This window comes from Phoxinus phoxinus (genome assembly GCF_949152265.1).
Source record: "Phoxinus phoxinus genome assembly, chromosome: 20".
NCBI classification, from domain to species: Eukaryota; Metazoa; Chordata; class Actinopteri; order Cypriniformes; family Leuciscidae; genus Phoxinus; species Phoxinus phoxinus.
Genome location: NC_136895.1, coordinates 7,097,760 through 7,111,287, shown reverse-complemented (window position 1 = coordinate 7,111,287; position 13,528 = coordinate 7,097,760). Strand labels below are relative to the sequence as shown.

Here is a 13,528-nt window from a genome sequence, read left to right as displayed (position 1 = left end):
ATGATATCAGAAGATTTTTATTTTTCAAGAGGGGAAAAAGAAAATGGACAAAGCGTTTTAGAAGAAACAACATGGTAACATCCATCCATCCATCTTTGTCATATGTAGGGTGGGTAGACAGCGACAGTTAAATTATACAGTATTTGAATTCCAAAAACATTTTTGATTCTATTTAACTCATAATATATCATAAGATATAAGTAACCTAAAGGTATTTAAACATTACAGAATTACATTTGTGACGTGCATTAATATCCAACAGCTCCTTAGACCTAATAGGATTACAAATGTATGATAATTTGTAATGAAAAAAAAAATAATAATCTAGAAAAAAAAACACATATCAAAGTACAGAACTTTTGCAGAAAATATTCATTAGCTATACAGCATTATTACATTCCATTAGATTTAATGGTTGCACGTTATTTTACAGTACGCGTACTTACAGTGTAGTTACCTAAGAAAGTACTCGTAAAAGGTAACTACGTGGGTTAAAGTCAGGTTTAGTTTTAGGTTCAGGGTTAATACCTAGTTATTTCCCAGTTATTGTAATAACTAAAATAACTACATAGTATGTACATGGGAAACAGGACTGCAAAGTAAAGTGCTACCGATTTAATAAATGGCAAGATGTTACAGGTTCAGGAATCATGTACACTCAACATTTATTCCTACATAGTTTCAGTAGGTTTATTTTATATCAAAGATGCTTGTTTGTAGTACCAGTACTGCCAAATGACAAAAATAGTGATGAAACTCACAGAGAGAAAGATAAGATACATCCCAAAAAGCAAGCGGTCAATGACTTGACCCAAATGTATCCACTCATCTGCGCTCTCATCCGTTTTAAAATGTTTATCGACCTGCTGACGGATGGATAGTAACGCGTGGCTTATCTTCCTCAGTTCCTGAAGAGTAGGAGTTGTGTTATGGACGGCTTCGCTCGGATTGGTGTCAACTACAGGATCACAGCCTTTGGTCTCAGTCCTGTGCTCTACAAGGTACAAGAGAATAATAATGTAACAATCTATTGGCAGATGCTATTAACACTAAGTGAATATAGCAGTATTTTCTTTGCACTAAGTGTAAATAGTTGTTAGATGCTATTTATACGTAGTGCAAATAGTGGCAGATAGCTTACTATTTGCACCCTAAGTGCATTGTTGTACATTATAAAACAGTATGCAATTATAACATTATATTCAGTGTATACGATTATATTTATTAAAATCCTAAATGGATGCCGTCTTATTCACCTACCCCTTTACTTACCCTTAAAGGGGACCTATTATGCAAAATTCCCTTTTACATGGTGTAGACAACCACCTTATAAAGGTAAAAAATGGAAAATTAATTTTCCAATAAATCATAAATAGTGACTCAAAATGAGTCGTTCACATTTTTGCCCATTGTCACGTCACAATGTAACAGACCCCGCCCACGACGGGACACAGTCTGCCATGTTTATCTCCTCGCTATAGCAACTAGTGGAAACACAAGAATGCTAATCATGTAGCTGAGACAATCTAAGTGTTACGTTGTTGGCTTTATCAATAAACACAGAACGTGATTTCCATTCCACTGCCCTACTTTTCCAATTGCTTTTCAGTGTAAATGCGCTAGACGGATGTGTTTGACCATTGTGCTTGTGTCTCGAATCGTTTACAGCGGATCACGCAGGAATTGGCACTCTAAAAACACAGCGCTCAAGTTAATAGAAGTTTAACTTTTAAAAAACACATCTCACACCTTGCATTTTCTACTGCCTCGTTTTTAGACGAAAAGGCGCTTTGTGTGAGAATGGCCCGGAATGAGAGAAAAAAAAACAAGGTCCAAAACAAGGTGTGTTGGTGAACGTGATTTCACCAAGTACCACATGTTCCTGGATCAACATCTTTGTTGATCCTGGAACAAATTTCCAATCAACCAATCAGATTTGAGGGACAAGTTTACAGTTTATGTCAAGTTTAGGCTTAGAACCAGGGTGAGGTGCTTCAACATCAGTGTTATTCACCTATCATTTCCCTCTGATTTTAGGGATAAGTTATGGGTAGGGTTAGGTTTAGTGTATAGGGACAGGCTAAGACTACATTTTGGTTTAATGACAGACTACATTTTGGGACAGGAATGTTATTCCTCGATCAACAAAATATGTTGATCCAGGAACAGTACTTGGCGAAATCACGGTGACCAGTGTTTGCATAAAAAAATAATGGAAACGCAGAAATGCGTTCAGTGGAAATGGTCTCATGCTGTTTCTTCTGTTTTGGTTGTTGTCTGGAGTATCCGAGCCATTAAATGTAAAGGCTCCGCCCTCTTCTGGAAAGGGGGAGGGGAGCAGCAGCTCATTTGCATTTAAAGATACACACACACACACACGAAAACAGCGTGTTCTTGCTTCCACCCAAAAAGGGGCATGGTATAGTAAATGATCTGTGGGGTGTTTTGAGTTGAAACGTCACAGACACATTCTGGGGAGACCTGAGACTTATACTACATCTTGTAAAAAGGGGCATAATTGGTCCCATTTAAACACTTTATTCACACTATTCTATACCAAAGACCTTAGATATACAAAGACGGTGCACTTACTTGTGTACTTATATTATTTATGAATGGGAGAAAATTCAACCGCAATATGGTGGAATACATCCCGAATTTTAAATAAAAGAGCCAATAGCTGATTGGTTAAGTCATCATGCCACTGCAGCTGCCGTTAGAAGCTCCGGTTGCTACAGTGTTCTGGGACTCGCTTTTAGGACTGCTTTTTTAATGACATTTTGAGCTTAAGAAACAACATTTACATGACAGTTCATGTAAGAGTTTGTTACTGATTTGAAATATGTTTTTTAAATGTGAGTTCGGCAAGCAGTTTTTGAGATTTGATTCCCCCATTCAAATAGATTGGACTTGGTCTTGTATTCTCTAAATAGTTGCCTGGAGGCGTTGCAAATATGACCGCAGAGTGAACAGACTTTCCAATTTATTTTCACAACTTTTACTCAGTAGACACCTCTCTGAGTTGACATGCGATGGGAAAAGGGAGAAGAATGAGTTCGGTAAAAGATGAATTTGAACTCGTGTTGGTCGCCTTACTCTCCGGACCCCTGATGCTGTTTTCAGATGCGTTTCTTGTGTCATTTTGTGTGGCTCAATCAGACAATGGTGGACAGAGTTAGTGTAAATAGCATCTACTGTACCAACAAGGTGGGCTATTTGAAATTGGTGTAAATAGACACTCCAGAAACTATTTTCGCTTGTTGAACATAATTATACCATAGCTCACTGAATACTTGATTCTGATTGGCCAATCGTGGCATTCAATCATTCATGGCAATGCTGATCAGGCTGCAAATTTATTTTATAGAAACGCAACTAGTGAAATCTTGAGTCTTTGTTGCAATTTTTTCACATTCAGGATAATATATATTCAGTGATTCATTATCGCAAAGTATAATAGGTGAATCAGGACCCCAATAGGAGTGAAAATATTGCATAGTCTTGCATTGTAAGACTCACCTTCAGGATCACAGTTTTGGTCACTGGGTTTCTTGCTTAAAAAAACAAGTTTAGCAAGGTAGTTGAGGAAAAGCACCTTGGCCCATCGAGGTAACGGTCCATAATTACTGGAGCCACACTGAATATTTATGATAAGAATTGTCTCCAGAAGACTGGCCACCATCAGTGCCAAGCAGAGAGAGAAAAATGCATCTGGAAAGAGATTGATTATAAAAGAGAGAAAATGAAATGTCTTAAAAATCAGCTAAAATTTGACGATATTAATGCCGGTTAGCAAGAGAGGAAAAATATGCTTTAAAACTGTTATAACCAGCAGTGACAAGACATTTTGTCACTTAACTTGAGTATTGTTCTTTCAGAGCAGCCAGAATAACTTGACTCTGAAAGCTTGCACATGCCTAGTTATGAAAAAGTGTAACGCTAAAATAAAAAGCTCCTATACAAACTTATGAGAGGTAAGGTGTTTCCTGTGACGGGCAGCAGGTCGTTCATTAGCAGCAGGAACACAGTGTAACCCAAGATGAGGGTCATTTTGAAGGAAGATCGATCCACATTCTGAGGTGGTAGAAGAAAGCTGAATAGATCGACAGTAATGAGGAAACAGCTGGGAATCAGGAGGTTCACCACGTATAGAGTTGCCCGACGCCTGAGGACAATCTAATGAAAGACAATTTCAAATTACAAAAAAGTAATTTAACCAATTTAATTTACAATGCAGATTCATTCAATTAAAATACTAACAAAGGCTAATTTGACAGCTTAAGCAAACCACACTGATATCCTATTTTGGTTACACTTTACTTTAAGGTGACATAGTTACATTGCACTTACTCAAATAAGTGCTGAGTAATATTAATTAACTACATGTACTTACTATAGAGTTAGGGTTAGTTGTAATTATACATAATTTACTGTTATTACTATTGTAAGTACATTTAGTAAAGTGTAACTACGTCACCTTAAAATAAAGTGTTACCCCTATTTAAGCTTATTAGTATTATCCAACTTCAGAGAGCAAATGCCATGAGAGTATGTTGGTTATGATTAACTTAATTTTCTTGTTTATAGCCAAGTTTCTTTATTTGATTTTAATTGTGATAAAATTGTAATACATAGTAAGTAAGGGTGTCCCGTGAGATATTCATTTCCTGGGGAGGTATGGTATGTTTTTGAGCGAGCACATCGACCAGCTCCCACTCTCCTTTAGTTGTCATCACTCGAAGAGAATTTTCTAATGATTTCTCCACCGGTCTAGCAATGGACAACTGAACATCCAGAACTGCAGAGAAGACCAAACAAATGAGAGTTAATGGGGTCACACAAAGGTAGTTACTGTAAAAGTGATAATTTACTCTTCAGTCAAGCCAACTTACTGGTGTGTTGGTATGAATTAAAGGTGAATGAGCAGTTCTGAATATCGAATGGAAAGGTGTAGATGTCCAGGTTACAGGAACTGATGACATGAGCTGGAAAATCATCCATAACCTTACCAGTATTATCGATGTAGAGGTAATATGTGTCTGGGACTTTATTTTCATCAATGCTTTAAAGTAAAAAGAGGTATATGTTAGGGTTGGATGTTATATTATTTTTTATTATCCATTCAAAGCTTTAATAAAAAATATAAATACAAATCAGTCTAAAGTCATACAAAATCTAGCACCTAGAGGGCTGACAGCATTTTATGAGATGTGTGATAATATGTGTGACAGCAGCATTATATGCAATATATTCATTAAAGTGGGTAATGTTCAGCTGATCACAGAATTCAGAAATACAGATACTCCTGAACTCACAATTCATTGATGACAATATCAGGCCTCCACAGTTGTTTTCTTGGAAGTGAGATTTTGTTTGTTCCACATTCAACAGGATCCCAACTCAAACCTTCAATATTCCAAATCTACAAAACATATTATCAGTATTTTGCAGTTTGTACATTTATAAATAAAAAAAAAATCTGTCAAATGCAAGTATTAAGTAAGGGATGATCCACGGCTAGCTGTGCATTAATCTATTTTAATGCACGACGTGGAAGCAAAGAACTGCCCGACGCAAATGAATAAGCATGGAAAAGCCGTGGATTATCCTGCTTATACCAAGGTCATTTGCCAGCATTGACAATTTAAAGTTGTTATTGATGTTTGCAGCTCAATATTAGACCGGAAGGGTAGAACTGGCGGATATTTTCGTCAGTTAGATCTAGCATTCTGTCCACGTTCAGACACAGAGATAAAGTAGTGCGTAAGATTACATTTATTTAAATTAATGAATTATAGCATGAAATGAAATGCATATCTATAGCGTGCATTGTATTTATCGTGCAATTTATGGCCGAAAATGCGTTTTTACGTGCATGTGATACACACTTTATGGCGTGTAAAACGTATCTACCCCACACCACTAATCCTACCTAAGCGAATAATACGCACGTACCCCACACTACTAATCCTACCCAAGTGTATAATACGCACGTACACCACACCACTAATCCTACCCAAGTGTATAATACGCATGTACCCCACACCACTAATCCTACCCAAGTGTATAATACGCACGTACCCCACACCACTAATCCTACCCAAGTGTATAATACGCACATAACCCACACCACTAATCCTACCCAAGTGTATAATACGCACGTACCCCACACTACTAATTCTACCCAAGTGTATAATACGCACGTACATCACACCACTAATCCTACCCAAGTGTATAATACGCACATACCCCACACCACTAATCCTACCCAAGTGTATAATACGCACGTACATCACACCACTAATCCTACCCAAGTGTATAATACGCACGTACCCCACACCACTAATCCTACCCAAGTGTATAATACGCACATACCCCACACCACTAATCCTACCCAAGAGTATAATACGCACGTACACCACACCACTAATCCTACCCAAGTGTATAATACGCACATACCCCACACCACTAATCCTACCCAAGAGTATAATACGCACATACCCTACACCACTAATCCTACCCAAGTGTATAATACGCACATACCCCACACCACTAATCCTACCCAAGAGTATAATACGCACGTACACCACACCACTAATCCTACCCAAGTGTATAATACGCACGTACCCCACACCACTAATCCTACCCAAGTGTATAATACGCATGTACCCCACACCACTAATCCTACCCAAGTGTATAATACGCATGTACCCCACACCACTAATCCTACCCAAGTGTATAATACGCACGTACCCCACACCACTAATCCTACCCAAGTGTATAATACGCACGTACCCCACACCACTAATCCTACCCAAGTGTATAATACGCACGTACCCCACACCACTAATCCTACCCAAGTGTATAATACGCATGTACCCTACACCACTAATCCTACCCAAGTGTATAATACGCACGTACCCCACACCACTAATCCTACCCAAGTGTATAATACGCACGTACCCTACACCACTAATCCTACCCAAGTGTATAATACGCACGTACCCTACACCACTAATCCTACCCAAGTGTATAATACGCACGTACCCCACACCACAAATCCTACCCAAGTGTATAATACGCACGTACCCCACACCACTAATCCTACCCAAGCGTATAATACGCACGTACCCCACACTACTAATCCAATCCACACTACTAATAAATAAAATGAGAATTAGTCATCAGATGTCATGTCCGTACTTTATAGCAAAATAATCTGGCATTAATTTGATTTCAAATGGATACAATTAAATAAATTATTACTTCACCACATGCGTGATATCATTAACCAACGTGGTTGAATGACAAATTTGCGACAATGCAGTTTCGGGAAACAGCCGTGGCAACCTATTTGATTTCTTATTATTCTAACATAACAACAACACTCTGGAAATCAACAGGAGAACTGCTAACAGATAAGGACTGACACAGCTTTACTGGAAACACAGATAATTAACAGGAGACAGGTGAGTAACTAATCAAAAACCTTGGCAACAAATGATGAGCGGGAACATAGGCAACAAAGGAAACGGGATCAAAGTGAAGCAAACCAAATGTCAAAAAACAAAAAAAACAAAAACAACAACTTTGATTAAAGGGTTAGTAGAATAACTTATAGTCGGTATAATGTATGTTGGGGAGCATGAAAATAAAGTGTTACCAGTATTCATTTAATTTATCAAAAAAATATAAAAATAAAAATCAGAACTAACTAGCTTTAATTTTTCTGTTTGTATTTCTCTTATTTGTAAGTTGTTATGGATAGAAGCATCTGCTAAATAAATTATTTTCATTTGTTTTAACGTTAATAAAGTAAATCAGACTTAAAAAAAGAGGCCAATAAAACTTACCAAATTCAACCAGATGAAAGAGTTAAGTTTCTGTGCTTTTTCATCCTGAAAGAGAAAAAAATATGTTTTTTTCTTAATTACCAAAAATCAATTGCTATTCATAAACCGGGTTTTTCCGAAAGGATCGTTAGCCAACTAAGTTCTGTCGTTATCAGCATAGTTCAATGAGTCGGTGTTTCCCGAAAACATTGTTCTAACGAACATTCGATCTCAAACAGATTATTTAAAAGAAGCTATGAAGTTGTGTCTTTAAATACTACAAACTCTGAAATAGATGTTTTTTTAACCTATGCTTTATATATATAAAAAATAGTTTCACATACTGAATTATTTAAAGACCCTGCACAGATGTGTCTGGAGTGCTGGAAATGTTCATCTCACAACAACGCTGCTAGCATCTTGGCTGCAAATGGTTGAGCACAGTTTCTAATGTAATGAATAGTGATTTTGTGTGGCCATAGTGATTTTGTGTGATTCCAGCTGGAATGGCTGGAATCATCAGAACTTACCACATCTAAAATTGCATACAGCGTGAAGGTGAAGCTGATGTTTGTGGGAGTTTTCAAGTTAATAACTGGCCTAATTTCAGATTGGTCAAAGACGTTCTTCTTCAGGGCTGTTAGGAGAGCATCAGTGGTCGGTTCGGAGCAGTTCATAGTCTCTGCGGATTTTATTAGTAGAGCTGGAAGAATAAAATTGCAAATGAAATATTAAAAGGCTTGTCTGTTGTATGGTCAGGTTCTGTTTAAAGGGAATCCCGCACATGACATACAGGGAAAAAAAACATGTATATTGTGGCCACGAATTACCAATGTGCTCCCACGACTTACAAATTGTCACCATAATTCGACGACGAGACTCTGAAGTCGCTGTTCTGGATCGGGGCGAACTTTCACCATCCCGTTGACCTCCCAGACACCACCGGTCTGAACTGTAAGGAAGCCATCATCCAGTGTCTGGAGAGCGTCCATCCCCGATTCGGGACCCAGCCAGACCCAGAGCCAAAGTTACCACCTTCGACTGTGGAGAATGCGCGAGAGACCACCCGCCATGCAAGTGAGCCAGAGCCCGAGGACCAAGGGACAGATTTCACCATCGCTCTGGAAGTGAGTCGGGTGTGAGCCCGCGGACGAGGGAACGTGAACCAAGGACTGGCTGATAAACTTCAGTGAGGAGCTGTCGACTCCCACCCTTACCCACCCAGTATTTGAACATTCATCACTGTTTAAAGACAGCAAAATGACCAAAATTGACTGTAATATGCTCATTTATTTAAGGGTGTGTGGAAGTTACCCTACTCACCATCGTTATGTTTAGTCTCCTGTCCCTTCCCACCCCAGAGCTCACCCCAGAGCTCAGCCAGTCCTCCAGCCCCGCCGCTACTGGCAGTTTGCTGTCCCTGAAGATGCAGCAGTTCGAGCAACCATCAGCAGCGCCGGTACTCGAGGATCCTGCGGCTCCGCCTCCGGTCTCGGACGCCCTCGTTCCATCTCAGCACGTCGACCTGCTGGCTCCTCTGACCTTTGGCTTCTCCAGGAACCCTCGTCCATGCCACTGGGTTCCCTCGTCCCACCGGCTCCACCTTGGTCGGTCGTCGCTCTGCCTACGTGGACTTGCGGATTTTCTTGCAGCATCTTCAGCATCGCATCTGTCCTCGGTCTCACCTGCATCGCCCCTGTCCTCAGATTCTCTGGCTCCAGCTGTGATGCTCGTCGCCTGGGTCTCCTTCACCAGCGATGTCCTCCGTCTGCGCCTGTGGATCCATCGGCCTTGTCTCCCCCCGCCGTGGGCTGTCGGCACTGGGGAGCTCTGGGTTTGTGCCATCAGGCTGTTCCTTTTCGTATATTTTTTTCACCTTTGTCGCCATTGGCTTTTGGCTTGCTTTGTTGGGGACATTTAATTTAATATTCAACAATATTATTGATCTGCCTGCATTGACACCATTATAGAGAGCCTAAGTCCCGCCCCTCCGCTTCCGGTTCATGGGACCTTATTTCGGAAAAAAACATGTATGGTAGTCAATGGCGAGAGACAACTTATCTTTTTATTCCGCCCGTTGCTCGTGTGTGTGCAGTCTGGTACAACACACTCCGGCATGACGGCATAACGTTACAATTATAACGTAAGACTATAGAAAAAATGATAAATTTTTTAGCTTCATTCATTGAGAGAAAAGGTATGACGTCACATGTGCGCCTTTTGGGTTTGTAGTCTTTGTAATTACGTATGTTCACAGTCTTATACCTCAACAGTTTTACATCAAACTGCGACTTTCTTGACTTTAAAATGTATCTTTTAAATTGACAAACATCATATGTGTAATTCAGGGCACAATTCAAACGAGATCAAAATATTTGTTGTCTCTCGCCATTGACTAGCATACAATATTTTTCCAAAATAAGGTCCCATGGTCCACCGGAAGGAGAGGGACTTTGGCTCTCTATAGAACTGAACTGAGCTGGACGATGATTCTCCAGACCGGCTATATATATAAATTAACTAAATTAATAACTTTTTTACAACAAAAACGAAACATCACTCAGCTTACTTAAGCTGGACTGTGACGCTATTTTCTTCTGGAAACAAACTTTGTTGCATTATTTTCCTGTTATATTTGTAAAGCTGCTTTGAAACAATCTGTATTGTAAAAAGTGCTTTATAAATAAAGGTGACTTGACTCAACTTGACTCCCACCTTCGCCGCAGGAATCTCCTGGTCGTCCTGTCATCACCAGCCGTTCGCCACGCTCTCGCCCTCCTCCGAATCTTATGTTATATAATCCTATACGAATTAGTTCAACGTGGCTACGATTTACTAAACCGAGGAAACAAATGAATAAATCGTGGGAGCGAATTCTTAATTTGTGTCCACGATTTACTAAATAGAGAGAATTAATTATTTTGTCTGCATGTCATGTGCGGGGCTTTGTATTATTTAACTATTTAAAATATTAATAACATTATTATTATTACAAATAAAACAAAAGAGGGTTACACTTTATTTTAAGGTGTCACTGTTACAGTGTAATTTTATATTTAAGTACTGAGTAATAATAATTAACTACATGTAGTTACTATAGGATCAGGGTTGCTTTAGGGTTAGTTGCATGTAATTATGCATAATTTAAAGTTATTACTATAGTAACTACATGTAACATGTGTAACAAGGACACTGTAAAATAAAGTGTAGCCCAAAAGAGTCATGAGTCAAATGACAATATACTACTGTAATACTGAATATATACACACAAAATATATTTAGTTGTTGATTGCTGGTTTTACATAGAGTCTATGAACTTTGTATTGGAATTTGTACTAAAAAAATCAATTTTCTTCTTACACAGCATGACGAGACAGCAGATAATGAGCTGTGACTGTAGAGGACTGGCTGTGAATCCAGCAGCCTGCAATGATAGTATTAACAGACACTACAAATCAACCTGTAAATCACTACAACAACCCTAAACAATGCTCTAGACTTTACCTCACATCTACTGCATTACTGTTTCACGACTGTCTTACCTGTGATCTTGCCATCAGATGAAGAATGAGAAGGCAGATTACAGAAAGAACGTTATAAAATATATTCACAGTTCATGATCACTGCGAGGATTGAAATGGACCATCAGACAAAACTATATACTCCAAAAAATATTTGTTTAGGTAAACTAAAACCAACATAGACTCTTTTGCCACACTATTTTAATTTATTTTATAATCCCAGGATTCAAAAGCAACAATATGCAAAGCACAACATGTGTGATGTAAAAACCCACAGTAAAAACAATATTGTGGTTTGGTTTCTGTGGTTGCACGCTTTTTTACATTGGCGTACAAGGGCGGCAATGAATTTGTATAGTCAGTAAATAGTAAAGATGAAGACTTTGCAAAGAACATTAGTCCATCAATAAAGAGCAAAATTCAACAGTAATGAATAAATCATCTTAATTTTGCAGCAGTAACTGTTGCGTACTTTATTTAAAAAGTGGCTCCACTAAATGGCAAACAAAATAATCAACACACCAACCCTTTTATGATGGAAAATATCTATTTATACTGTATACATATAAATATCTACATTTACATGACAGTTATTATTGGCCACCCAGGCATTAGGCAATAATAAGTCTTATGTAAAGGTTGTATATACAGTACTGCAAATCTGTCCGTATGCCTTCTGCTTAACATCTAAATGTATATTACTTTTTTTTTTTTAATTCCACATATTTAAGTCTTTCTCTCTATTCTATTGTGCTATATATGTATGTAAGTACCTAGAGCTCCTGGAAACCATATCAAAGTACTTGTACACACTTGGCGAATAAAGCACATTCTGATTCTGATATTTGTCTAATTTGTACTAAATGATTTGTGGCCTATGGGATGCATGGCATGACGCTGATGTTCAGAAGTCTCGACCAATCAATTAATATTGAGTAACTTACATGTTAGAACACACTATTTAGCTTACTTAATTTCAAACAAAGCCACAACAACAACACATAGATTATTTTTCCGCCCTGAATGAACCGTCTTTTTAAACAAACCGTGTGAGTGAATGATTCAGTGACTCTGCAGAAAGAATCATAACTCTAATGCACAGACTGATACACAAGCTGGAGGCTTTATCACAAATACTATGATATCAATGGCTCAGGGTTTATTGCGTACAATATTACAAATATTTTAAATGATATAGTAGGGATGGGCGATATGGCCTAAAATCCATATTGCGATATACATTGCAGCCTCTTGCAATAATGATATATATCACGATATATAAATGATAATAAAACAATTTCAGAACAGGTTACACAGACCCTAAGGAAAGCCAAACAACTGCTAAATATATATATTTTTTAACGAAAGAAAGAAACGGTTTATGTCGTTTTGAGAACATTTATTGTGCAAAACTGTAATTATACAACATAATGTTGCAGATCAATCAAATTCAAGAACACTCGCTGCAGAGACTTTAAGTAGCCCTAATGTTTATATTATGGCTAGCAGCTAATAAAAAACCCAAATTCAAAATTAGAATATTGTGAAAAGGTTTTCATAAAGCTGTAAGCCATAATCATCAAAATTATAACAAATAAAGCCTTGTAATATCTCACTTTGCATGTAAGGAGTCTATATAATATATTAGTTTCACCTTTGCATGATATTCAAATTTTTCGAGTTTCTCCGGTTATACGTCAACTAAAGAAAATGCTTCAAGTATAAAAGTTTATTTACAGTAGTGCCATGCCATAGACAGTAAAAAGTGCAGAACAGTGCAGAAGGCACTCGAAATCAAATGTAGTTTTAGTTTGGTTATTTTTTTAAAGGACACAAAAGATGCAAAGAGCAGAAAAACTGATGTCTTCTCAGTTAAAAAGCAACACAACAACGAATCTTAAAATCCGGCACACACAGAGATTTTGTGTTTACACCACTATTTTGTGAATACGCGCTGGTATTCAGTGACATGTTTCGTGTTGAGGTGGTAGAACAGATTACTTGTGTGTGTTACCCCGAACTGTTGCCCCACGCACTCTGTATAGTTTGCTGCTGCTCTTCGGACGGCTTAAATCCGAACCAAGTCCAAATAACGGATGTTGCACCGATCTTTTTCACCAGCTCCTCCGTTTCGCTGTCAGCCATGTTTACTCAAGATGACGACGAATATGATGC

At 38.2% G+C, this 13,528-nt stretch overlaps 1 protein-coding gene across 1 annotated transcript; it reads right to left on the bottom strand.

The window, feature by feature from the left end:
* Window positions 1-11,488, bottom strand: LOC306988047 (5-hydroxytryptamine receptor 3C-like). The gene is made up of 10 exons (XM_079592747.1): window positions 11,375-11,488; window positions 11,193-11,256; window positions 8,363-8,535; window positions 7,854-7,898; window positions 5,316-5,422; window positions 4,893-5,062; window positions 4,632-4,798; window positions 3,966-4,176; window positions 3,520-3,711; window positions 1-994 (listed from the first exon to the last, which is right to left on the bottom strand). The coding sequence occupies exons 1-10, from the start codon at window positions 11,387-11,389 to the stop codon at window positions 696-698; spliced, it is 1,443 nt and encodes a 480-aa protein (XP_079448873.1). The 5' UTR covers window positions 11,390-11,488; the 3' UTR covers window positions 1-695.
* Window positions 11,489-13,528: the final 2,040 nt, after the last annotated feature.

Coding starts and splice junctions, on each gene's coding strand:
- LOC306988047 (XM_079592747.1), bottom strand. Junction 8,536..11,192: donor CTGCTGTCTCGTCATGCTGT/GTAAGAAGAAAA, acceptor TTATTCTTCCAG/CTCTACTAATAAAATCCGCA. Junction 3,712..3,965: donor AAACACCTTACCTCTCATAA/GTTTGTATAGGA, acceptor ATCTCTTTCCAG/ATGCATTTTTCTCTCTCTGC.